This window comes from Oncorhynchus gorbuscha, unplaced genomic scaffold (assembly GCF_021184085.1).
Source record: "Oncorhynchus gorbuscha isolate QuinsamMale2020 ecotype Even-year unplaced genomic scaffold, OgorEven_v1.0 Un_scaffold_541, whole genome shotgun sequence".
NCBI classification, from domain to species: Eukaryota; Metazoa; Chordata; class Actinopteri; order Salmoniformes; family Salmonidae; genus Oncorhynchus; species Oncorhynchus gorbuscha.
In genome coordinates, this window is record NW_025745368.1 from 269,123 (window position 1) to 296,128 (window position 27,006).

General features: G+C 45.2%; 1 protein-coding gene across 2 annotated transcripts; it reads left to right on the top strand.

Annotated features, from left to right (window-relative positions):
• Window positions 1-1,177: 1,177 nt before the first annotated feature.
• LOC124018523 (transmembrane 9 superfamily member 2-like) lies at window positions 1,178-25,688 on the top strand. Of its 2 annotated transcripts, XM_046333857.1 has the most exons (18): window positions 1,178-1,722; window positions 2,469-2,536; window positions 9,459-9,552; window positions 10,077-10,204; window positions 13,021-13,150; window positions 13,323-13,447; window positions 14,251-14,362; window positions 14,579-14,658; window positions 14,764-14,872; window positions 16,818-16,950; window positions 20,717-20,836; window positions 21,206-21,263; window positions 22,010-22,169; window positions 22,294-22,445; window positions 23,391-23,502; window positions 24,016-24,043; window positions 24,241-24,384; window positions 25,205-25,688. In XM_046333857.1, exons 1-18 carry the CDS (start codon window positions 1,573-1,575, stop codon window positions 25,270-25,272), a joined length of 1,971 nt encoding a protein of 656 aa, XP_046189813.1. In that variant the 5' UTR covers window positions 1,178-1,572; the 3' UTR covers window positions 25,273-25,688. The 2 variants fall into 2 exon arrangements, with proteins under 2 accessions (XP_046189813.1, XP_046189812.1); XM_046333856.1 differs by lacking the exons at window positions 24,016-24,043; window positions 24,241-24,384; window positions 25,205-25,688 and adding exons at window positions 23,636-23,691; window positions 23,858-23,876 and having other exon boundaries at window positions 1,179-1,722.
• The last annotated feature ends 1,318 nt before the right edge of the window (window positions 25,689-27,006 follow it).

The following is a 27,006-nucleotide window of genomic DNA, read 5'->3' on the forward strand; positions in this document are numbered from 1 at the left end:
GGGTCCTGGGGGTTTGGGGCCAGGGGGACCGGCCTGCTCTGGAGCTCCAGAGGACTACACAGAGAATAACTCAACACAGACTACACAATTACTAGGAGGAAAGGAGAGAGGAGGACAGTAATGCTGCTGCTGTCCACCAGGCTTCCTGAAGGGTGAAGAGGGCTGTCCACAGTGCTTCCTGGTAGTGGGTGCTCAGCCCTGTTCCAGATAGTTTGGAAACTCTATCCTGTCACCTTGCTGCTGAAGGACAGAAGATGGAGGATCAGAAGGCTGCTATTCTCAGGGCTTGTTGCATCTAGTGTCTTCTCTATACTCTATATATAGCATTACCATGGTTCATTACGGCTTCCTCCACCTCACACACACCTTCGCCCAGAAAACACACACACACACACACACACACACACACACACACACACACACACACACATTCGCCAGTCCCGAAAGGTTTTATTTTGTGTCATTTGTCCATGGACGGTGATTACAGGAGTTTGTTTGCTTGACTTCTGCAGAATTAATCTAAAATCTTAAAGGGGTTTGAAATGAGGAGAATATACTAAATTATGGAAACTGTCAATCTTGTATACTCAATGACAAACGTCTGCACATGTAATACTTAGTGGATGGCTTGTATGTTTAGCTGCTCAGTGGCTACATTCTGGTTAACGACACTATGGAATAAAATCATGGTGACAAGATATTAATTATTTAAACTGCTTCTCTAGTTTTTCACAAAATCATTGAGGATTTAACACTTATTTATATAATTTGTATTTACTTTTTGTTTTATGTGACTGACTGTATAAACGGAGGTGTGCTTGTTGTTTGGTTAAACCTATGCCTGTGTGTGGTGTTATTATGCTACAGATTACAAATGATTAACAATTTAACGAACTGCTTCCAACCACTGAAATATATGCAATGTGCTCTGCTGTGGTAACCGTGCTGCCCATACAGCGTTACAACAGTATAATGGCCTAATGAATAAACCTACCTCTCACCTTCAGATGCTTTTCTGCTTTACTTCACAGCCTTACTCGTATAACATTTTTATTGTGCTTTGGGATGACTGCACTGACAACCATGGCGAATAATAAATAGTTCCCGTTTTGAGAGAAATATTAGTTTTACACTGCCATCTCCAGGTCGTTGTTGGAATAGGCACTTCCTGCCAGAGCCGAAATTGTAAGGTGCTCTGAATGTTGCTGTTTGATTCTCCGCGGAATTAGAAATCATGACAATAAAGCCCGTTTTTATTATAGATTATTATTATTTTATTATAAAATGTCTTCTATCTATTTAACACAAAGTGCTATTCTTTCAACAACAGCACAGCCAACTTTACCTCCAGAGTCCCATCATCCTCCACGGAAGAACACGTCCATGTAGACGCAGATGACGTGTCTGCCCGCTGCAGGAAAAGTCCCAGCTCCGTTAACGTTAGCTACCTTCTGTCAACTGTCCTATCTGGTGAATTCAAATGCCAGCTAGCCTGTCACCCCCTGTGTAGACAGATATTAGCGTTACGCCAAGAAACGTTTAGCTAACTAGGTTCGTCGAGAGAAGAGGAAAATGTGCTCCCTGCACAGAGCGAGAGGCTCTGTTTTGGTGATCTCCCTTCTGCTACACAGCGCTACAAGTTTCTATCTACCGGGTCTGGCCCCTGTTAGTTTTTGTGAACCAGGACAGGCTGGGAAAGAGAATGAAGTACCGGACTGTAAGGTAATTAGATCAACAACAACAACAAATGCGCTGACGGTTTCATGCCATCTTTCCTTTCTAATTATCAGCTGGCAAGTAAAAGCTAGATACCAGTTAAGTTGCCTGCTAGCTGCTAATGTTAGCATTCTGAAACTCCTTGGAAGGGATCAGAACAGCTTGCTGTCTTGGTTACCATTAGAACCTGGATAGCTGTCATAATGATGAATCACTAGGTAACGGTGAGTAGAATCTAAATGGAGCTAGTTCGAACCAGTGTTGTTGGCCAACCAGTCACAGTAAGCTATCTGTAATGCATATTGGTCGCTAGAAAGCTAGCTAGCTAGCTAATTAGCACCCCCCCTACGAGCTAGTTGGGCTACTACTTGTGAGACAACTGCTTTACTTGTGTTGTAGATAGCTAATTAGTTCATCCATACTTTTGATCAGAAGTTACTTGTCATTAAAAAATGTAATTATGTCCGAAATTCGGTATTATCCTCATCTAAAAGAGAGCTGTCAACTGCATGACAGTTGTTCTTTGAGGAAGGGCCTGAATAAGAACTGATAAGAATCAATTCCACTGCGGAACAGGACATAAATAAATCCTGTAAAGTTTTAAAGTAAACTCCTCCCTCCCATTTCAGATCTCTAGTCTAATTGCCTAATTGTGCCGTTGAGCTGTAATATGTACTGTATTCTAGATGTTGTTGCCGATACTTGTCATCTACCATTTTGAGAAAATAACTGTGCTTTTGATTGTTTTTCAGTCGACCATCGAGATATTTGTGAACAGACTGGATTCTGTGGAGTCTGTCTTACCCTATGAATACACTGCGTAAGTACATCAGGAACAACAACTTGTTATTGGTCTTCTACAGTTCTCAGTCTTGCTGCTGAAGGCTGTGGGTTCGGTGCTTTTGGACAGTGTTCTTATTGTGTAGTTGCAGACTTAGTGTACGGGGAAGATATAGGTTGCGTTCCAAATGACTCCCTATACAGTGCACTACTTTTGACCAATGACCAATGGGGCCGTGGCCAAAAGTAGTGCACTGTGTAAGGAATAGGGTGACATTTGGGATACAGACATAGGTTGGGAACATGGTGAAGTCAGCCAGGGTAGGACTAGGCACACTAATACTGTCTGATAAACTAGAGCATCTCTCTGTCACCATCCTCTCTGACTCTTTCTCCTCTCTGTCACTCACCATCCTCTCCTACTCTTCTCTGTCACTCACCATCCTCTCCTACTCTTCTCTGTCACTCACCATCCTCTCCTACTCTTTCTCACCTGTCTCTTTCTTCCGCTCTGACTCTTTCTCCTCTTTGTCACTCACCATCCTCTCCTACTCTTTCTCCTCTCTGTCACTCACCATCCTCTCCTACTCTTTTCTCTGCCACTCACCATCCTCTCCTACTCTTTCTCACCTGTCTCTTTCTCCCGCTCTGACTCTTTCTCCTCTCTGTCACTCACCATCCTCTCCTACTCTTTCTCACCTGTCTCTTTCTGTCTGACTCACCATCCATCCTCTCCTACACTTTCTCACCTGTCTCTTTGTCCCGCTCTGACTCTTTCTCCTCTTTGTCACTCACCATCCTCTCCTACTCTTTCTCCTCTCTGTCACTCACCATCCTCTCCTACTCTTTCTCACCTGTCTCTTTCTCCCGCTCTGACTCTTTCTCCTCTTTGTCACTCACCATCCTCTCCTACTCTTTCTCCTCTCTGTCACTCACCATCCTCTCCTACTCTTTCTCACCTGTCTCTTTGTCCCGCTCTGACTCTTTCTCCTCTCTGTCACTCACCATCCTCTCCTACTCTTTCTCCTCTGTCACTCACCATCCTCTCCTACTCTTTCTCACCTGTCTCTTTCTCCCGCTCTGTCTCTTTCTCCCACCATCTCTTTCTCTCTGACTCTTTCTTCTCCTCTCTTTCTCCCACCATCTCTTTCTCCCCTCTGTCTCTTTCTCCTCTCTGTCACCACCATCCTTTCTCCCCTCTGTCTCTTTCTCCCGCTCTCTCTGTCACTCACCATCCCGCTCTGACTCTTTCTCCCTCTGTCTCTTTCTCCTCTCTGTCTCTTTCACCATCCTCTCCTACTCTTTCTCCTCTCTGTCTCTTTCACCCCTCTCTGACTCTTTCTCCCGCTCTGACTCTTTCTCCCTGACTCTCTGACTCTTTCTCCCGCTCTGACTCTTTCTCCCCTCTGTCTCTTTCTCTTTCTCTCCTCTTTCTCGCTCTTCTCTTTCCGCTCATCTCTTTCTCCCGCTCTGTCTCTTTCTCCCGCTCTGTCTCTTTCTCCCGCTCTGTCTCTCGCCTCTTTCTCCCGCTCTGTCTCTTTCTCCCGCTCTGTCTCTCTCCCGCTCTGTCTCTTTCTCCCGCTCTCTCTTTCACTCACCATCCCCTCTCTCTTTCTCCCGCTCTTCTCTTTCTCCCGCTCTGTCTCTTTCTGTCTTTCTCACCATCCTCTTTCTCCTACTCTTTCTCCCCTCTGTCTCTTTCTCGCTCTGTCTCATCCTGTCTCTTTCTCCCGCTCTGTCTCTTTCTCCCGCTCTGTCTCTTTCTCCTGACTCTTCTCTCTTTCTCCCGCTCTGTCTCTTTCTCCCGCTCACTCTTTCTCCCCTCTGTCTCTTTCTACTCTGTCTCTTTCTCCCCTCTGTCTCTTTCTCCCGCTCTGACTCTCCTGACTCTTTCTCTGACTCTTTCTGTCTGACTCTTCTCCCGCTCTGTCTCTTTCTCCCGCTCTGTCTCTTTCTCCCGCTCTGTCTCTTTCTCTCTGTCTCTTTCTCCCGCTCTCTGTTACTCACCTCTGTCTCTTTGTCCTACTCTTTCTCACCTCTCTGTTCTCCCATCCTCTCCTACTCTTTCTCCTCTCTGTCACTCACCATCCTCTCCTACTCTTTCTCCTCTCTGTCACTCACCATCCTCTCCTACTCTTTCTCACCTGTCTCTTTCTCCCGCTCTGTCTCTTTCTCCCGCTCTGTCTCTTTCTCCAGCTCTGTCTCTTTCTCCCGCTCTGTCTCTTTCTCCCGCTCTGTCTCTTTCTCCCGCTCTGTCTCTTTCTCCCGCTCTGTCTCTTTCTCCCGCTCTGTCTCTTTCTCCCGCTCTGTCTCTTTCTCCCGCTCTGTCTCTCTCTGTCACTCACCATCCTCTCCTACTCTTTCTCCTCTCTGTCACTCACCATCCTCTCCTACTCTTTCTCACCTGTCTCTTTCTCCCGGTCTGTCTCTTTCTCCCGCTCTGTCTCTTTCTCTCCTTTCTCCCGCTCTGTCTCTTTCTCCCGCTCTGTCTCTTTCTCCCGCCTGTCTCTTTCTCCCGCTCTGTCTCTTTCTCCCTGTCTCTTTCTCCCGCTCTGTCTCTTTCTCCCGCTCTGTCTCTTTCTCCCGTCTCTTTCTCTGTCTCTTTCTCCCGCTCTGACTCTTTCTCCCGCTCTGTCTCTTTGTCCCTCTCTTTCTCCCGCTCTGACTCTTTCTCCCGCTCTGTCTCTTTCTCCCGCTCTGACTCTTTCTCCCTGACTCTTTCTCCCGCTCTGACTCTTTCTCCCGCTCTGACTCTTTCTCTCTGACTCTTTCTCCTGACTCTTTCTCCCGCTCTGTCTCTTTCTCCCGCTCTGTCTCTTTCTCCCGCTCTGTCTCTTTCTCCCGCTCTGACTCTTTCTCCCGCTCTGACTCTTTCTCCCGCTCTGTCTCTTTCTCCCGCTCTCTGTCTCTTTCTCCCGCTCTGTCTCTTTCTCCCGCTCTGTCTCTTTCTCCCGCTCTGACTCTTTCTCCCGCTCTGTCACTATAGCAGCACCAGCGATATCCAACTGTGACTGTAATTCTGAAGTCCGTAGACAATGTTAATAATACTCTATTGCAGTGCTTGACTTGGACAGGAACTCACTGGGGCTGAGTTCCGGGACCTCTTATAGAATATTAGCTCAAAAGTATGATGGAGCTCCTGCACCTAAATACAAACAGTACTGGCACCTATTTCAGACCAAGGCCAGCACTGTTCTATTACAGTAGTTCTGCTTCAACAAAATGGCTGCCTAATGTTTAAGATTAGCTGAATCATGGTTTAGAGAAATAGTCAATAGAAGATATAGATATTGGCTTAAGTCAACGAAACAGGCCACTTAAAACCAGTTTCAGTCCTTACTCTGGATCTGAAAACTCCAATGGCATTAAATCAAAGATGGGATACTTTGATAACAATAGCTACTTAGGGTTATGATACTTGGATAACAATAGCTACTTAGGGTTATGATACTTGGATAACAATAGCTACTTAGGGTTATGATACTTGGATAACAATAGCTACTTAGGGTTATGATACTTGGATAACAATAGCTACTTAGGGTTATGATACTTGGATAACAATAGCTACTTAGGGTTATGATACTTGGATAACAATAGCTACTTAGGGTTATGATACTTTGATAACAATAGCTACTTAGGGTTATGATACTTGGATAACAATAGCTACTTAGGGTTATGATACTTGGATAACAATAGCTACTTAGGGTTATGATACTTGGATAACAATAGCTACTTAGGGTTATGATACTTGGATAACAATAGCTACTTAGGGTTATTATACTTGGATAACAATAGCTACTTAGGGTTATGATACTTGGATAACAATAGCTACTTAGGGTTATGATACTTGGATAACAATAGCTACTTAGGGTTATGATACTTGGATAACAATAGCTACTTAGGGTTATTATACTTGGATAACAATAGCTACTTAGGGTTATGATACTTGGATAACAATAGCTACTTAGGGTTATGATACTTGGATAACAATAGCTACTTAGGGTTATGATACTTGGATAACAATAGCTACTTAGGGTTATTATACTTGGATAACAATAGCTACTTAGGGTTATGATACTTGGATAACAATAGCTACTTAGGGTTATTATACTTGGATAACAATAGCTACTTAGGGTTATGATACTTGGATAACAATAGCTACTTAGGGTTATGATGTGACACCTGAATTACTTTATTTATTATTTACCTACGTTAAATGTGATACTAGAGGCCTCAACATGCTCAGCCACAGGAGCTGTTCTGTCACGCCGTTAGAGGACACTAATGTCCCTTTTCCACCGAGGGGTTGTGGAGAGGGTCAGGGGACTGTAACTGAAGTGACGTTGCAGTGTTAAGTGTGCGTGAGAAATGTGGCCTTCTTTATGTTAGCTTGCTGTGTGACTGAGAGGAGAGGTTGTTGTTGAAATGTGGCCTTTATGTTAGCTTGCTGTGTGACGAGAGGTTGTTGTTGAAATGTGGCCTTCTTTATGTTAGCTTGCTGTGTGACTGAGAGAGGAGAGGTTGTTGTTGAAATGTGGCCTTTATGTTAGCTTGCTGTGTGACTGAGAGAGGAGAGGTTGTTGTTGAAATGTGGCCTTTATGTTAGCTTGCTGTGTGACTGAGAGAGGAGAGGTTGTTGTTGAAATGTGGCCTTTATGTTAGCTTGCTGAGAGAGGAGAGGTTGTTGTTGAAATGTGCCTTTATGTTAGCTTGCTGTGTGACTGAGAGAGAGGTTGTTGTTGAAATGTGGCCTTTATGTTAGCTTGCTGTGTGACTGAGAGAGGAGAGGTTGTTGTTGAAATGTGGCCTTTATGTTAGCTTGCTGTGTGACTGAGAGGAGAGGTTGTTGTTGAAATGTGGCCTTTATGTTAGCTTGCTGTGTGACTGAGAGAGGAGAGGTTGTTGTTGAAATCTGGGTATCAGAGAAAGAAATACCAGCAGCAGATGGTTTAAAAAGGAAGACAAAATGCTACAGTTTGTGAACTGAAGTAGAAATCATATGTTGTGTTAACGTTTCTGTCTTGTTGTTGTGGGAACTCTCAGGGCATGTTCATCTTGTTATGGGCTGGCTTGGTGTTGTGGGAGGGCATGTTCATCTTGTTATGGGCTGGCTTGGTGTTGTGGGAAATCAGGGCATGTTCATCTTGTTATGGGCTGGCTTGGTGTTGTGGGAACTCTCAGGGCATGTTCATCTTGTTATGGGCTGGCTTGGTGTTGTGGGAACTCTCAGGGCATGTTCATCTTGTTATGGGCTGGCTTGGTGTTGTGGGAACTCTCAGGGCATGTTCATCTTGTTATGGGCTCAGGACATGTTCATCTTGTTATGGGCTGGCTTGGTGTTGTGGGGACTTGGTGTTGTTGGGAACTCTCAGGGCATGTTCATCTTGTTATGGGCTGGCTTGGTGTTGTGGGGACTCTCAGGGCATGTTCATCTTGTTATGGGCTGGCTTGGTGTTGTGGGAACTCTCAGGGCATGTTGAATCTTGTTATGTTCATCTTGTTATGGGCTGGCTTGGTGTTGTGGGGACTCTCAGGGCATGTTCATCTTGTTATGGGCTGGCTTGGGGTTGTGGGAACTCTCAGGGCATGTTCATCTTGTTATGGGCTGCTTGGTGTTGTGGGGACTCTCAGGACATGATCTTGTTATGGGCTGGCTTGGTGTTTGGGGACTCTCAACATGTTCATCTTGTTATGGGCTGGCTTGGTGTTGTGGGGACTCTCAGGGCATGTTCATCTTGTTATGGGCTGGCTTGGTGTTGTGGGAACTCTCAGGGCATGTTCATCTTGTTATGGGCTGGCTTGGTGTTGTGGGGACTCTCAGGGCATGTTCATCTTGTTATGGGGAGGCTTTGTTGTTGAAATGTCTCAGGGCATGTTCATCTTGTTATGGGCTTGCTTCATCTTGTTATGGGCTGGCTTGTTGTTGTGGGGGACTCTCAGGGCATGTTCATCTTGTTATGTGGCTGGCTTGGTGTTGTGGCTTGGGGACTCTCAGGGCATGTTCATCTTGTTATGGGCTGGCTTGGTGTTGTGGGGACTCTCAGGGCATGTTCATCTTGTTATGGGCTGGCTTGGGTTGTGGGAAATGGGCATGTTCATCTTGTTATGGGCTGGCTTGGTGTTGTGGGGACTCTCAGGGCATGTTCATCTTGTTATGGGCTGGCTTGGTGTTGTGGGGACTCTCAGGGCATGTTCATCTTGTTAAACTCTCAGGGCATGTTCATCTTGTTATGGGCTGGCTTGGTGTTGTGGGGACTCTCAGGGCATGTTCATCTTGTTATGGGCTGGCTTGGTGTTGTGGGAACTCTCAGGGCATGTTCATCTTGTTATGGGCTGGCTTGGTGTTGTACTCTCAGGGCATGTTTCTTGTTATGGGCTGGCTTGGTGTTGTGGGAACTCTCAGGGCATGTTCATCTTGTTATGGGCTCTTGGTGTTGTGGGGAACTCTCAGGGCATGTTCATCTTGTTATGGGCTGGCGACTCTCAGGGCATCTTGTTATGGGCATCTTTTTACTCTTGTTGTTGTGGAACTCTCAGGGCATGTTCATCTTGTTATGGGCTGGCTTGGTGTTGTGGGGAACTCTCAGGGCATGTTCATCTTGTTATGGGCTGGCTTGGTGTTGTGGGGACTCTCAGGGGCATGTTCATCTTGTTATGGGCTGGCTTGGTGTTGTGGGGGACTCTCAGGGCATGTTCATGTGGGGGACTCTCAGGGCATGTTCATCTTGTTATGGGCTGGCTTGGTGTTGTGGGAACTCTCAGGGCTCTCATGGGGGCATGTTCGTCTTGTTATGGGCTGGCTTGGTGTTGTGGGGGACTCTCAGGGCATGTTCATCTTGTTATGGGCTGGCTTGGTGTTGTGGGGGACTCTCAGGGCATGTTCGTCTTGTTATGGGCTGGCTTGGTGTTGCTGAAACAGAACGTTTGTCAACTTTCTCTTTTTCTCTCCTCGTATTCTTCAGGTTTGATTTCTGCGCCATCGACTCCGAGAAGCGCCCGTCTGAGAATTTGGGTCAGGTTTTGTTTGGCGAGAGAATTGAGCCCTCTCCCTACAAGGTGGGTGATGTACACACACACACACACACACACACACACACACACACACACACACACACACACACACACACACACACACACACACTTTAATATCCTGTTGGTATTACATTTCTAATCTCATTACAATGTTCTGCACCTTCATACCTCACTCCGAATGACCGACTGCCCCTTCACTCTGGTGTGTACAACCTGTACCTACATGCTAAATCGGGAGGGGCAACTCTGATGGGGGTGGGGGCCACACAAATTTGAACTCATCATGGGGGGGTCGCAGTTGCTCACGTGTCTGAGTAGCCACATCTATACCAACCCCGGATAACACGTTTAAATTGCTACATTTGTTTTGCGGTAAGCTATCTGAAATATGTCAGTTAACATGGGCTAATTAGCTGACCATCACTGACTGACATAACAAGAGAAAAACTGCTGATTCACTGCAAAATGAGAGATGTCACCCTGTGTATTCTACTGGTCTAACTCTCAGCAGGAAGTTGAGTAAATCATTGTATGTCTGTGTGTTGAAGTTTGAGTTCAAGAAGAAGGTGGATTGTAAGCCGGTGTGCACTAAATCCTACAACACCAACAAGCCAGAGGACAAAGCCCACCTGGACTTTCTGAAGAAAGGCATGTTGCTCAACTACCAGCACCACTGGTAAGATATTCATACTGCTCACTACCAGCACCACTGGTTAGATAGTCATACTGCTAACTACCAGCACCACTGGTTAGATAGTCATACTGCTAACTACCAGCACCACTGGTTAGATAGTCATACTGCTAACTACCAGCACCACTGGTTAGATAGTCATACTGCTAACTACCAGCACCACTGGTTAGATAGTCATACTGCTAACTACCAGCACCACTGGTTAGATAGTCATACTGCTAACTACCAGCACCACTGGTTAGATAGTCATACTGCTAACTACCAGCACCACTGGTTAGATAGTCATACTGCTAACTACCAGCACCACTGGTTAGATAGTCATACTGCTAACTACCAGCACCACTGGTTAGATAGTCATACTGCTAACTACCAGCACCACTGGTTAGATAGTCATACCGCTAACTACCAGCACCACTGGTTAGATAGTCATACCGCTAACTACCAGCACCACTGGTAAGATAGTCATACCGCTCACTACCAGCACCACTGGTAAGATAGTCATACCGCTCACTACCAGCACCACTGGTTAGATAGTCATACTGGTTAGATAGTCATACTGGTTAGAGATCCATTCTCTGTTTTGTGCAACAGAGACACATCTAATTTTCCTCTGAATTGAGATGTAAACACACATTTCCCATACAGGAAGTCTAGAGTTCACAAGCTGGGATTCAACCCAGACTTCAGACACCTGCACTGACTCATTTGGCCAATAGGTGTCGAGCTTGGCTTGTATTGTCCTCTGACCCCATAGACACCACTGACCCAATCCCAAGTAGATCCCTGAACATTAGGCAGTTGTGGAGATCTGAGAGGATGTGATTGGCATTGACCAGGGGTAGGCGACGAGATGAAACCTCTGACTGAATGTTGTCAGAGCGGATGGGAGGGTGGGTCAGAACATCATCATGATAATCATTTGTGCACTGCAAATTGACCATAACTAAGCCCAAAAAGAGATTGCATTTGAAAATAACATTTTTATACCATGGTCACATTGATACGATTAAATATTTATATAAAAAACATTTGGGCTGAATTCCTGGTGATTTTGCTGGTCTTTTTTGACCCTAACTTTGGTGCCCCAAATACCACTCTTGTTGCCGAGTGCTGGTATCAGATGTATGGTGAAACTTCCTCCTAGCCTATCAGAGGACAGGGTGGAGTTATTACCATATAGCTCACACCTCTCAAATCCAATCAGATCTCCACAAGTGTTTAGGGGTCGATTTGGGATTGGACCACAGTCTCAACCGCACACTGTCCTTAACCCTCTGTCTGTCTCCTATACCTCTCCTGTATAGTGGACAACATGCTGTATCCCTGTCTGTCTCCTGTAGGATAGTGGACAACATGCTGTCTCCCTGTCTGTCTCCTGTAGGATAGTGGACAACATGCTGTATCCCTGTCTGTCTCCTGTAGGATAGTGGACAACATGCTGTATCCCTGTCTGTCTCCTGTAGGATAGTGGACAACCAGCTGTCTCCTGTAGGATAGTGGACAACCAGCTGTATCCCTGTCTGTCTCCTGTAGGATAGTGGACAACCAGCTGTCTCCTGTAGGATAGTGGACAACCAGCTGTCTCCTGTAGGATAGTGGACAACCAGCTGTCTCCTGTAGGATAGTGGACAACCAGCTGTCTCCTGTAGGATAGTGGACAACATGCTGTCTCCTGTAGGATAGTGGACAACATGCTGTCTCCTGTAGGATAGTGGACAACATGCTGTATCCCTGTCTGTCTCCTGTAGGATAGTGGACAACCAGCTGTCTCCTGTAGGATAGTGGACAACCAGCTGTCTCCTGTAGGATAGTGGACAACCAGCTGTCTCCTGTAGGATAGTGGACAACATGCTGTATCCCTGTCTGTCTCCTGTAGGATAGTGGACAACATGCTGTCTCCTGTAGGATAGTGGACAACATGCTGTATCCCTGTCTGTCTCCTGTAGGATAGTGGACAACATGCTGTCTCCTGTAGGATAGTGGACAACATGCTGTATCCCTGTCTGTCTCCTGTAGGATAGTGGACAACATGCTGTATCCCTGTCTGTCTCCTGTAGGATAGTGGACAACATGCTGTCTCCCTGTCTCCTGTAGGATAGTGGACAACATGCTGTCTCCCTGTCTGTCTCCGGTAGGATAGTGGACAACATGCTGTATCCCTGTCTGTCTCCTGTAGGATAGTGGACAACATGCTGTCTCCTGTAGGATAGTGGACAACATGCTGTATCCCTGTCTGTCTCCTGTAGGATAGTGGACAACATGCTGTCTCCTGTAGGATAGTGGACAACATGCTGTCTCCTGTAGGATAGTGGACAACATGCTGTATCCCTGTCTGTCTCCTGTAGGATAGTGGACAACATGCTGTATCCCTGTCTGTCTCCTGTAGGATAGTGGACAACATGCTGTATCCCTGTCTGTCTCCTGTAGGATAGTGGACAACATGCTGTCTCCCTGTCTGTCTCCTGTAGGATAGTGGACAACATGCTGTCTCCCTGTCTGTCTCCTGTAGGATAGTGGACAACATGCTGTCTCCTGTAGGATAGTGGACAACATGCTGTCTCCCTGTCTGTCTCCTGTAGGATAGTGGACAACATGCTGTCTCCCTGTCTGTCTCCTGTAGGATAGTGGACAACATGCTGTCTCCTGTAGGATAGTGGACAACATGCTGTCTCCCTGTCTGTCTCCTGTAGGATAGTGGACAACATGCTGTCTCCCTGTCTGTCTCCTGTAGGATAGTGGACAACATGCTGTCTCCTGTAGGATAGTGGACAACATGCTGTCTCCCTGTCTGTCTCCTGTAGGATAGTGGACAACATGCCGGTGACCTGGTGTTATGACGTGGAGGACGGACAGAAGTTCTGTAACCCAGGTTTTCCCATTGGCTGCTACGTCACTGAGGCGGGACGACCCAAAGACGCTTGTGTTGTCAACGTGAGTCCATTCATATCCTGTGTGTGGAGGTTAGGCCTCTGAGTCGGGCCATTTCTTTTTAGTCAGTTAAACGTTTTGCTAGATAGACATAACATATAAGACATTATAAAGGCTTATATTTGCTTATAACACGTTTATAAAGCGCATAACTTAAGCGTTTTCCTCGTTCCAGTCTGACTTTAAGGACAAAGACACATTCTACGTCTTCAACCATGTTGACATCACCATCCACTATCATGTGGTGGAGAACGAGGCTGCTGGGGCTAGACTGGTCGCTGCCAAGATGGAGCCCAAGAGGTAGGAGGTCAAACGGTCGCTCACTTAGGGGTCAATCCTCGCTGTCATTTAGTCATTCATTGATGTGAAGTTAGAATTCACCCCTTAGGGTTTTCTAGTTCTTAACAATTAATTATTTATTTCTCTAGTCTCCATGAAATGTTCATTCTTAGATAATGTGTGTTTCTACTCAAAGTAATGATGTCTCTCTTTAATTGACATCAAGTATTTATTGATTGTGACTTATTCTCTCCTCCTTCCCACCTCCTTTTCCTCTTCTTCCTCTCCTCTCTCCTCCTCTCCTCCCCTCTTCCTCTCCTCTCTACTCCTTACTCCTCTCTCCTCCTTCCCACCTCCTTTTCCTCTTCTTCCTCCTCTCTTCCTCCTCTCTCCTCTCTTCCTCCCCTCTTCCTCTCCTCTCTTCCTCCTCTCTCCTCCTTCCCACCTCCTTTTCCTCTTCTTCCTCCTCTCTCCCCTCTTCCTCCTCTCTCCCCTCTTCCTCCTCTCTCCTCTTCTTCCTCCTCTCTCCTCTTCTTCCTCCTCTCTCCTCTTCTTCCTCCTCTCCTCTTCTTCCTCCTCTCTCCTCTTCTTCCTCCTCTCTTCCTCCTCTCTCCTCTTCTTCCTCCTCTCTTCCTCCTCTCTCCTCTTCTTCCTCCTCTCTTCCTCCTCTCTCCTCTTCTTCCTCCTCTCTCCTCTTCTTCCTCCTCTCTCCTCTTCTTCCTCTCCTCTCTTCCTCCTCTTCTTCCTCTCCTCTCTTCCTCCTCTTCTTCCTCTCCTCTCTTCCTCCTCTTCTTCCTCTCCTCTCTTCCTCCTCTCCTCCAAAGCTATAAACACACCAAAGTGGAGGCCCCCGACTGTGCAGGAGGGCCCATGTACCTGAACAACAAGTTCAGTGGAGAGCTGAAGATCGGCTATACCTACTCTGTCCAGTTTGTGGTATGTTTCTGAACCCCACAACCATTTGAAATGCCTCTGTCTGTGTGACTGACTAGGTTCAGTCTCGGGTTTCCTACGTGCTGTTACGCCGGCTAGCCCACTGAGCTAAAGCCTAGACATATGCTTGGGGAGCTAATGCGAGTGGTCAGGTCTCAGGAGAGGTTAGTCATGTGCTCTGGTCAGTGGGTGTAATATATATGCTGGTGTTGTATCTAGGAGGACACGCACATCAGATGGGCGTCACGTTGGGACTACATTCTGGAGTCCATGCCCCACACCAACATTCAGTGGTTCAGGTGGGTCTCTCTCTCACACACACACACACACACACACACACACACACACACACACACACACACCCCTTCTGTCTGTAACTGTGTGTGTATTGTCTTGTCCCCCAGCATCATGAACTCTCTGGTGATCGTTCTCTTCCTGTCTGGTATGGTGGCTATGATCATGCTGAGGACTCTACATAAGGACATTGCCAGATACAACCAGATGGACTCTGTGGTGAGTCTGGTAAATCCTCCACAGTAATCCAGCTGATTGGTTTCCCTTCAGGTCCCAGTCCGCCATGTTGGTTTCCCTTCAGGTCCCAGTCCGCCATGTTGGTTTCCCTTCAGGTCCCAGTCCGCCATGTTGGTTTCCCTTCAGGTCCCAGTCCGCCATGTTGGTTTCCCTTCAGGTCCCAGTCCGCCATGTTGGTTTCCCTTCAGGTCCCAGTCCGCCATGTTGGTTTCCCTTCAGGTCCCAGTCCGCCATGTTGGTTTCCCTTCAGGTCCCAGTCCGCCATGTTGGTTTCCCTTCAGGTCCCAGTCCGCCATGTTGGTTTCCCTTCAGGTCCCAGTCCGCCATGTTGGTTTCCCTTCAGGTCCCAGTCCGCCATGTTGGTTTCCCTTCAGGTCCCAGTCCGCCATGTTGGTTTCCCTTCAGGTCCCAGTCCGCCATGTTGGTTTCCGCCCTTCAGGTCCCAGTCCGCCATGTTGGTTTCCCTTCAGGTCCCAGTCCGCCATGTTGGTTTCCCTTCAGGTCCCAGTCCGCCATGTTGGTTTCCCTTCCTGTCAGGTCCAGTCCCAGTCCGCCATGTTGGTGACACTGGCAGGGTCCCAGTCCAAACACACAGACATGTCCCTGATGAGGTGACAGGCCAGTGGTCCCAGTCCAAACACATGTTGGTTTGTGGGATGTGACAGGGGGCTGGTCTGTGTCACTGGTCTGGTACAGACACAAACACACAGACATGTCCCTGATGAGGAGTGACAGGCCAGTGGTCTGGTACAGACACAAACACCCAGACATGTCCCTGATGAGGAGTGACAGGCCAGTGGTCTGGTACAGACACAAACACACAGACATGTCCCTGATGAGGAGTGACAGGCCAGTGGTCTGGTCTACTGGTTCGGTACAGACACAAACACACAGATATGTCCCTGATGAGGAGTGACAGGCCAGTGGTCTGGTCTACTGGTGACAGGCCAGTGGTCTGGTCTACTGACACAAACACACAGTCTGAGGACGGTACAGACACAAACACACAGATATGTCCCTGATGAGGAGTGACAGGCCAGTGGTCTGGTCTACTGGTTCGGTACAGACACAAACACACAGATATGTCCCTGATGAGGAGTGACAGGCCAGTGGTCTGGTCTACTGGTTCGGTACAGACACAAACACACAGATATGTCCCTGATGAGGAGTGACAGGCCAGTGGTCTGGTACAGACACAAACACCCAGACATGTCCCTGATGAGGAGTGACAGGCCAGTGGTCTGGTCTACTGGTCTGGTACAGACACACAAAACCCCAACAACTGGCTCCAAGCTCTGATTGGCTCCAGCCAGCTGGTGGAGGCTTTGGTTATGACCTCGGGTGTGTGACCTTGTGTACTCTCAATCTACCATCTCTCATCTCTCCATCTCCAGGAAAACTGACAGCAGATGTTCTCTAGGAAGGCTTGTGGGGGTCACTAGGGGTGACATGTATCTATATTACCCCCCCCCCCCCACCAGCACCTCTCACCCCCGACCCCCTCCCCTACCAGTATTGTAGTCTCTATCTGTCTCCGAGATCAGTCATTATTTCAGCAGCTCTGTCCCCTCAGCCCCTCCCCCTAGCGATCAGACTCCCTTCAGCCCCTCCCCCTAGCGATCAGACTGACAGGTAGCGTCACCGCGGCGACCAGCCTGCTCGTGTTCCAACCCTCTGACGTCTATCACCGCTAATTGACAGGAGAGACCCCACTCCCTCATCTTCTCCCCCCTGTTATAACCTGCTGGGTTCCCCCCCCTCACACCCTCCCTGTCCTCTCCTCATTTGGCCTGAACATTCTTGCTGTTTTGTGATGGTCTTTTTATAGTGAGAGATGTGGTGATGAAGATGTTACATAGGATAAATCCAGCTGAAAGTGAAACTAAGTGAAGGTCTTCCCCTCCTCCCTCTCTGCTGGTCGGGTCAGGAAGATGCCCAGGAGGAGTTTGGCTGGAAGCTGGTCCATGGAGACGTCTTCCGGCCTCCCAGGAAAGGCATGCTCCTCTCTGTCTTTCTGGGATCAGGAACTCAGATCTTCATCATGATGTTCGTCACTCTCTGTGAGTTCTACAATCTACAGCTCTTTGTTTCTGTCTACCGCAAGGCAAAAACAAACCTTCTACACTTGTCCAGACCATTTATTTGTCATTACCCAAAAACAAATTAGCAAGGTAGCGTATAGTATAGAGGAAGTACTTAGTTACTTCTACTCTGAGATTAGGACTAGTGTTTCACTTATTTAATGCAGTCATCTTGGTTATTTAATGTAGTCACTGACAGTCATCTAGTTATTTAATGTGGTCACTGACAGTTATTTAATGTAGTCACTGACAGTTATTTAATGTAGTCACTGACAGTTATTTAATGTAGTCACTGACAGTTATTTAATGTAGTCACTGACAGTTATTTAATGTAGTCACTGACAGTTATTTAATGTAGTCACTGACAGTTATTTAATCTTAGTTATTTAATGTAGTCACTGACAGTTATTTAATGCAGTCACTGACAGTTATTTAATGCAGTCACTGACAGTTATTTAATGTAGTCACTGACAGTCATCTTAGTTATTTAATGTAGTCACTGACAGTTATTTAATGTAGTCACTGACAGTCAGTTATTTAATGTAGTCACTGGCAGTTATTTAATGTAGTCACTGACAGTTATTTAATGTAGTCACTGACAGTCATCTTAGTTATTTAATGTAGTCACTGACAGTCATCTTAGTTATTTAATGTAGTCACTGACAGTTATTTAATGTAGTCACTGACAGTTATTTAATGTAGTCACTGACAGTTATTTAATGTAGTCACTGACAGTCATTTAATGTAGTCACTGACAGTCATTTAATGTATTCACTGACAGTTATTTAATGTATTCACTGACAGTTATTTAATGTATTCACTGACAGTTATTTAATGTAGTCACTGACAGTCATCTAGTTATTTAATGTAGCCACTGGCAGTTATTTAATGTAGTCACTGACAGTCATCTTAGTTATTTAATGTAGTCACTGGCAGTCATCTTAGTTATTTAATGTAGTCACTGACAGTTATTTAATGTAGTCACTGACAGTTATTTAATGTAGTCACTGTCAGTTATTTAATGTAGTCACTGACAGTTATTTAATGTAGTCACTGACAGTTATTTAATGTAGTCACTGACAGTTATTTAATGTAGTCACTGACAGTTATTTAATGTAGTCACTGACAGTCATAATGTAGTTATTTAATGTAGTCACTGACAGTTATTTAATGTGTTCACTGTCATCAGTTATTTAATGTAGTCACTGACAGTTATTTAATGTAGTCACTGACGGTCAGTTATTTAATGTAGTCACTAGTCATCTTGTTATTTAATGTAGTCACTGACAGTTATTTAATGTATTCACTGACAGTCATCTTAGTTATTTAATGTAGTCACTGACACAGTTCACTGACAGTTATTTAATGTAGTCACTGACAGTTATTTAATGTAGTCACTGACAGTTATTTAATGTAGTCACTGACAGTTATTTAATGTATCACTGACAGTTATTTAATGTATCACTAGTTATTTAATGTAGTCACTGACAGTTATTTAATGTAGTCACTGACAGTTATTTAATGTAGTCACTGACAGTTATTTAATGTAGTCACTGACAGTTATTTAATGTAGTCACTGACAGTCATCTTAGTTATTTAATGTAGTCACTGACAGTTATTTAATGTAGTCACTGACAGTCATCTAGTTATTTAATGTAGTCACTGACAGTTATTTAATGTATTCACTGACAGTTATTTCATCACTGACAGTTATTTAATGTAGTCACTGACAGTTATTTAATGTAGTCACTGACAGTTATTTAAGTCACTGACAGTTATTTAATGTAGTCACTGTCATCTAGTTATTTAATGTAGTCACTGACAGTCATAATTAGTTATTTAATGTAGTCGCTGACAGTTATTTAATGTAGTCACTGACGGTCATCTTAGTTATTTAATGTAGTCGCTGACAGTTATTTAATGTAGTCGCTGACAGTTATTTAATGTAGTCACTGACAGTTATTTAATGTAGTCACTGACAGTTATTTAATGTAGTCACTGACAGTCATCTGACAGTTATTTAATGTTATTTAATGTTCACAGTTATTTAATGTGTCACAGTTATTTAATGTAGTCACTGGCAGTCATCTTAGTTATTTAATGTAGTCGCTGACAGTTATTTAATGTAGTCACTGGCAGTCATCTTAGTTATTTAATGTAGTCACTGACAGTTATTTTATGTAGTCACTGACAGTCATCTAGTTATTTAATGTAGTCACTGACAGTTATTTAATGTGTTCACTGACAGTCATCTTGGTTATTTAAAGTATTCACTGACAGTTATTTAATGTAGTCACTGGCAGTCATCTTAGTTATTTAATGTAGTCACTGACAGTTATTTAATGTAGTCACTGGCAGTCATCAGTTATTTCATCACTGACAGTCAGTTATTTAATGTAGTCACTGACAGTCATCTTAGTTATTTAATGTAGTCACTGACAGTTATTTAATGTAGTCACTGACAGTCATCTTAGTTATTTAATGTAGTCACTGACAGTTATTTAATGTAGTCACTGACAGTCATCTTAGTTATTTAATGTAGTCACTGACAGTCATCTTAGTTATTTAATGTAGTCACTGACAGTTATTTAATGTAGTCACTGACAGTTATTTAATGTAGTCACTGACAGTTATTTAATGTAGTCACTGACAGTTATTTAATGTAGTCACTGACAGTTATTTAATGTAGTCACTGACAGTTATTTCATCTGACAGTTATTTAATGTAGTCACTGACAGTTATTTAATGTAGTCACTGACAGTTATTTAATGTAGTCACTGACAGTTATTTAATGTAGTCACTGACAGTCATCTAGTTATTTAATGTAGTCACTGACAGACAGTTATTTAATGTAGTCACTGACAGTTATTTAATGTAGTCACTGACAGTTATTTAATGTAGTCACTGACAGTTATTTAATGTAGTCACTGACAGTTATTTAATGTAGTCACTGACAGTTATTTAATGTAGTCACTGACAGTCATCTTAGTTATTTAATGTAGTCACTGACAGTTATTTAATGTAGTCACTGACAGTTATTTAATGTAGTCACTGACAGTCATCTTGGTTATTTAAGTCACAGTTATTTAATGAGTCAGTCATCTTGGTTATTTAATGTAGTCACTGGCAGTCATCAGTTATTTAATGTAGTCACTGGCAGTCATCTAGTTATTTAATGTAGTCACTGACATCTTGGTTATTTAATGTAGTCACTGACAGTCATCTTAGTTATTTAATGTAGTCACTGACAGTTATTTAATGTAGTCACTGACAGTTATTTAATGTAGTCACTGACAGTCATCTTAGTTATTTAATGTAGTCACTGACAGTTATTTAATGTGTCACTGACAGTTATTTAATGTAGTCACTGACAGTTATTTAATGTAGTCACTGACAGTTATTTAATGTAGTCACTGACAGTTATTTAATGTAGTCACTGACAGTTATTTAATGTAGTCACTGACAGTCATCTTAGTTATTTAATGTAGTCACTGACAGTTATTTAATGTAGTCACTGACAGTTATTTAATGTAGTCACTGACAGTCATCTAGTTATTTAATGTAGTCACTGACAGTTATTTAATGTAGTCACTGACAGTTATTTAATGTAGTCACTGACAGTCATCTTGGTTATTTAATTATTCAGTAGCAGAAAAGGACCAGCAATAATAGCACACAGTTCAGTCAAAACCAATGGTGTGTTTTTTATTTTCTGATCCATATCCATTGTGTTCCCCTTGTCCAGTCTTTGCCTGCCTGGGCTTCCTGTCCCCGGCGAACCGCGGTGCCCTGATGACGTGTGCCGTGGTGCTCTGGGTCCTACTGGGCACACCAGCCGGCTACGTGGCTGCCCGCTTCTACAAGTGTAAGTGAACATTTGGGCCGAGGGGGAAAGGGTCACGACCCAAACTTGACCCTGAAAAGTCGACCAGTCACGACCCAACTGTGCTGGAGGGTAGCTCGTTAGGCCCAATCAGTGTCAGCTGGGGGGGGCGATAGTCTCTGTGTCAATTACTGGTTCAGTGTTCTGTAGAGGCCTGTAGGGGTCCCCCCCCAACCCTCCCTAACAACACATGCTCTATGGCCTGAATCCTGCCTCCCTGCTAAAGGCTATATGCCTCAACACCTTGGAAGTAAAGAAAGAAGTTTGAATTTCCAAGAAACGTCTGTTTGTCTTCCAAGAGTTGCTGACTGTTTCTCTTCACGTCTGCTCTCTCTCTCTGTGATGTCACAGCCTTTGGTGGGGAGAAATGGAAGACTAACGTCCTGCTGACCTGCTTCCTGTGTCCTGGGTGAGTCTGACTTTACATTGGTTGAGGAGATAGACGTTAGTTTGTGGTTACGGTCAGGGTTGATAGTTGACGTCTGTCTCTGTGTTCAGGGTTGATAGTTGACGTCTGTCTCTGTGTTCAGGGTTGATAGTTCTGTCTCTGTGTTCAGGGTTGATAGTTGACGTCTGTCTCTGTGTTCAGGGTTGATAGTTGACGTCTGTCTCTGTGTTCAGGGTTGATAGTTCTGTCTCTGTGTTCAGGGTTGATAGTTTCTGTCTCTGTGTTCAGGGTTGATAGTTCAGGGTTGATAGTTCTGTCTCTGTGTTCAGGGTTGATAGTTCTGTCTCTGTGTTCAGGGTTGATAGTTCTGTCTCTGTGTTCAGGGTTGATAGTTCTGTCTCTGTGTTCAGGGTTGATAGTTGACGTCTGTCTCTGTGTTCAGGGTTGATAGTTCAGTTCTGTCTCTGTGTTCAGGGTTGATAGTTCTGTCTCTGTGTTCAGGGTTGATAGTTCTGTCTCTGTGTTCAGGGTTGATAGTTCTGTCTCTGTGTTCAGGGTTGATAGTTGACGTCTGTCTCTGTGTTCAGGGTTGATAGTTCTGTCTCTGTGTTCAGGGTTGATAGTTCTGTCTCTGTGTTCAGGGTTGATAGTTGACGTCTGTCTCTGTGTTCAGGGTTGATAGTTCTGTCTCTGTGTTCAGGGTTGATAGTTCTGTCTCTGTGTTCAGGGTTGATAGTTCTGTCTCTGTGTTCTGTCTCTGTGTTCAGGGTTGTGTTCGCTGACTTCTTTGTGATGAATCTGATCCTGTGGGGAGAGGGCTCCTCTGCAGCCATGCCCTTTGGCACCCTGGTGGCCATCTTGGCTCTGTGGTTCTGCATCTCTGTCCCCCTCACCTTCATAGGGGCCTACTTCGGCTTCAAGAAGACCGTGAGTACAAACACACGTCAATATGTGAATACATTCAAACATACACTGTCACACACACACAAGTCTGTGTGCATATCATGCCTTTCATACTCCTCCCTTCTGTCGTGTGATTGGTGCATTTCAGGGGATTGAGCACCCTGTGCGGACCAATCAGATCCCTCGTCAGATCCCGGAGCAGTCGTTCTACACCAGATCTCTCCCAGGGATCGTCATGGGGGGGATCCTCCCGTTCGGCTGTATCTTCATCCAGCTCTTCTTCATCCTCAACAGCATCTGGTGAGTCTCTCAGTTCAGCTACCCTGCAGACGCTGCTGCTCTGTTTTGGGACCGCTACACGAGCAGCTTGTCGCAAAGGCAGAACCAGTCAGTGAGGTGAAAGGTGAACGGGTGAGGTTTGGAGAAGTGTGAACGGGGTTGAGTGAGTAACTGACTACGACTCTGTAGGTTGACTAGTGGTTGGTGTGAAGCAGAGGACAGCATGTTTTAAAGGGTTATCTTTGCAATGTATGGTTGTAATGTAAATGTGTCTCACCAGATGCTAGAGCAGTGGGTTATCTTTATGATGTATAGTTGTGTCTCACCAGATGCTAGAGCAGTGGGTTATCTTTATGATGTATAGTTGTCTCACCAGATGCTAGAGCAGTGGGTTATCTTTGTAATGTATAGTTGTGTCTCACCAGATGCTAGAGCAGTGGGTTATCTTTATGATGTATAGTTGTGTCTCACCAGATGCTAGAGCAGTGGGTTATCTTTATGATGTATGGTTGTGTCTCACCAGATGCTAGAGCAGTGGGTTATCTTTATGATGTATAGTTGTGTCTCACCAGATGCTAGAGCAGTGGGTTATCTTTATGATGTATGGTTGTGTCTCACCAGATGCTAGAGCAGTGGGTTATCTTTATGATGTATGGTTGTGTCTCACCAGATGCTAGAGCAGTGGGTTATCTTTATGATGTATGGTTGTGTCTCACCAGATGCTAGAGCAGTGGGTTATCTTTAGGATGTATGGTTGTGTCTCACCAGATGCTAGAGCAGTGGGTTATCTTTAGGATGTATGGTTGTGTCTCACCAGATGCTAGAGCAGTGGGTTATCTTTAGGATGTATAGTTGTGTCTCACCAGATGCTAGAGCAGTGGGTTATCTTTATGATGTATGGTTGTGTCTCACCAGATGCTAGAGCAGTGGGTTATCTTTATGATGTATGGTTGTGTCTCACACCAGGTCTCACCAGATGTACTACATGTTTGGTTTCCTGTTTCTGGTGTTCATCATCCTGGTAATCACCTGCTCTGAGGCCACCATCCTACTCTGCTACTTCCACCTCTGTGCTGAGGTAAGACACCACACACACACACACACACACACACACACACACACACACACACACACACACACACACACACACACACACACACACACACACACACACACACACACACATCCTACACTTCCACCTCTGTGCTGAGGTAAGACACCACACACACACACCATCCTACTCTGCTACTTCCACCTCTGTGCTGAGGTAAGACGCCACACACACACACACACACACACACACACACACACACACACACACACACACACACACACACACACACACCATCCTACTCTGCTACTTCCTCCTCTGTGCTGAGGTAAGACACTACACACACACCATCCTACTCTGCTACTTCCACCTCTGTGCTGAGGTAAGACACTACACACACACACCATCCTACTCTAAAAGAGGGACAAGGGACCTGGAACCTCCTTCTCCACTACGGTTGAGAAGGAGAGGAGACAGGATGAAAGGAATAACAGGAAGTTTAATTACCAGTGGTCTTGTTTAATAAAGATCCTCCATCAGGACTATCACTGGCAGTGGTCTTGTCTTAGTAAAGATGTTCTAAACACAGAGATATCTAACTGTTCTCTCTGTCTCTCTCCATCAGGACTATCACTGGCAGTGGTCTTGTCTTAGTAAAGATGTTCTAAACACAGAGATATCTAACTGTTCTCTCTGTCTCTCTCCATCAGGACTACCACTGGCAGTAAACACAGAGATATCTAACTGTTCTTCCTTCCTGACCAGTGGTTTCTGACCAGTGGGCCGTCTACTTCCTGGTCTATGCCATCCACTACTTCTTCTCCAAGCTCCAGATCACAGGATTGGCTAGCACCATCCTCTACTTTGGTTACACCATGATCATGGCTCTCATCTTCTTCTTATTCACAGGTAGGTAGCTGGGGGGGGCGGGGCATCACACTGTAGCTTGCCATGAAGAGGATGGACTAGGTCAGAGGGCAGAGGTTATCCTCATTAGTCCAGTTCAATGGACTGGACCTAATAGGACTGGGCATCCTCCCACCCTGACTGTTATGCTGCCTTTCTGGGGTTTAGGTTGAGGTGCAGCTCTACTCGTTTTCACACACACACACACACAGTCGGACGTACAATGAGACACACAGTCGGATGGGAAAGTGTGTGTGTGAAATGTCTTGTTTCTCTCTTTCTGCCAATGAAATGTCTTGTAGCAATGAGAGTTTCCTAGACAGCAGGATGTGGGATTGACAAATGGCCCTGGGAAAGTGTGATTTTCATAGTTTAACTCTCTCTGCCAATGAAATGTCTTGTTTCTCTCTTTCTGCCAATGAAATGTCTTGTTTCTCTCTTTCTGCCAATGAAATGTCTTGTTTCTCTCTTTCTGCCAATGAAATGTCTTGTTTCTCTCTTTCTGCCAATGAAATGTCTTGTCTCTTTCTGCCAATGAAATGTCTTGTCTCTTTCTGTCAATGAAATGTCTTGTCTCTCTCTGTCAATGAAATGTCTTGTCTCTCTCTGCCAATGAAATGTCTTGTCTCTCTCTGCCAATGAAATGTCTTGTCTCTCTCTGCCAATGAAATGTCTTGTCTCTCTCTGCCAATGAAATGTCTTGTCTCTCTCTGCCAATGAAATGTCTTGTCTCTCTCTGCCAATGAAATGTCTTGTCTCTCTCTGCCAATGAAATGTCTTGTCTCTCTCTGCCAATGAAATGTCTTGTCTCTCTCTCCATCAGGAACGATTGGATTCTTCGCCTGTTTCTGGTTCGTCACCAAGATCTACAGCGTAGTGAAGGTGGACTGAGTAGTTAACCAAAAACTAAACCAATGGATTTTCCTGTTTACTCTGCCACGCCCCCTCCCTCACCCCTCACCCTCCCTGGGCTGGAGGGACACTATTGTTACGTTACACCCTGACTGCATACGGTGACCAGGGCCCACTGGTCTAAATAGGGAGCCGTTTGGAACACAACCCTTGTCTATTGTGTGGAGGACTCATTTATGTCAGAGCAGCAAGACACCAGAGTCTTCCCGTGTGTGTGTGTGTGTGTGTGTGTGTGTGTGTGTGTGTGTGTGTGTGTACACACATCTATACATAATGTAGTCTGGAGTGCAGGAAATACCTGTTGGAGGTCCAGAACCTACTGCACATCGATGAAACATCCCTTATTCACCTCTGACAAATGGAAACAGGAAATCTAGAAGGTTGTGACTAACACCCCCCCCCGGTTACAGTTAGTTTCTGTCCCCACGTTGGCGCACTAAGGTGATTTTACGTTGTCATTCAAACTATTAATAGTGTTGGACAATATGATTGTAAATAACATTTTTTTTTTTCTAATGCTGATGAATGATTTGGGGTCGTAATAAGCTTATCATGTGAGATGGAATTCCTCCTCTAACCCATGTTCAGGGCTGGTAGTGTAGTTGTATGAGTCCCAAATGGCACTCTAGTCTGCACTACAAAAGTAGTCTGCACTATGTAGGGAATAGGGTGCAATTTGGGATGAACACATTTTCTCTGGGGTTTGTTTGTTTTTATTTTGTATTATAAATGCTTGAGTATTAATCAACTGGTCTGTTATTTAACTTTATATTCCAATTAAACATTTTTTTGTCTATTCTTTCATTTTATTTTTGCCTCAGACACGTGCCTCATCAGTAGTTCATTTTATTTTCAAAAACCAACCGTTTGGGATTTTGTGAGAGGCATCATCGACCTCTGTGTTCCAAATGGCACCCTATTCCCTATGTCGTGCACTACCTTTGATCAAGGGCTCGGGTCTAAAGTAGTGCACCACATAGGGAATAGGGTGCCATTTGGGACACCGTCCATCAGTTATGTGGGGGATCTGATTCTTATATCCTTTCAGTGTAAATATACTCTCTTCATAAATGATACTAGTTGCATTAGTCTGACCGAGCATCTGGGTTCCTTCTCTCCTTCACTGGTTTGAAACGATGTAATTATGATCTGAAAGATAAGAAATGAAATGGTCCATTTAAAAATAAAACAATGTTCCTGTTTTGAGTGTTTTGTTTTCCTGTGTCTAGAAGATCGTCAGTGTAAAGTATTGAACAACACAGTCAAGTGAGGTCGATACATTGAACCGGCGCTGAGGAGAGGCCCTGCTGTGGTGCCCACTAAGCTGAGGAGAGGCCCTGCTGTGGTGCCCACTAAGCTGAGGAGAGGCCCTGCTGTGGTGCCCACTAAGCTGAGGAGAGGCCCTGCTGTGGTGCCCACTAAGCTGAGGAGAGGCCCTGCTGTGGTGAGCTGAGGAGAGGCCCTGCTGTGGTGCCCACTAAGCTGAGGCCCTGCTGTGGTGCCCACTAAGCTGAGGAGAGGCCCTGCTGTGGTGCCCACTAAGCTGAGGAGAGGCCCTGCTGTGGTGCCCACTAAGCTGAGGAGAGGCCCTGCTGTGGTGCCCACTAAGCTGAGGAGAGGCCCTGCTGTGGTGCCCACTAAGCTGAGGAGAGGCCCTGCTGTGGTGCCCACTAAGCTGAGGAGAGAGGCCCTGCTGTGGTGCCCACTAAGCTG

Coding starts and splice junctions, on each gene's coding strand:
- LOC124018523 (XM_046333857.1), top strand. CDS start 1,573: ATGTGCTCCCTGCACAGAGCGAGAGGCTCTGTTTTGGTGATCTCCCTT. Junction 13,448..14,250: donor GCCAAGATGGAGCCCAAGAG/GTAGGAGGTCAA, acceptor TCTCCTCCAAAG/CTATAAACACACCAAAGTGG. Junction 24,044..24,240: donor CTGGCAGTGGTCTTGTCTTA/GTAAAGATGTTC, acceptor CTTCCTGACCAG/TGGTTTCTGACCAGTGGGCC.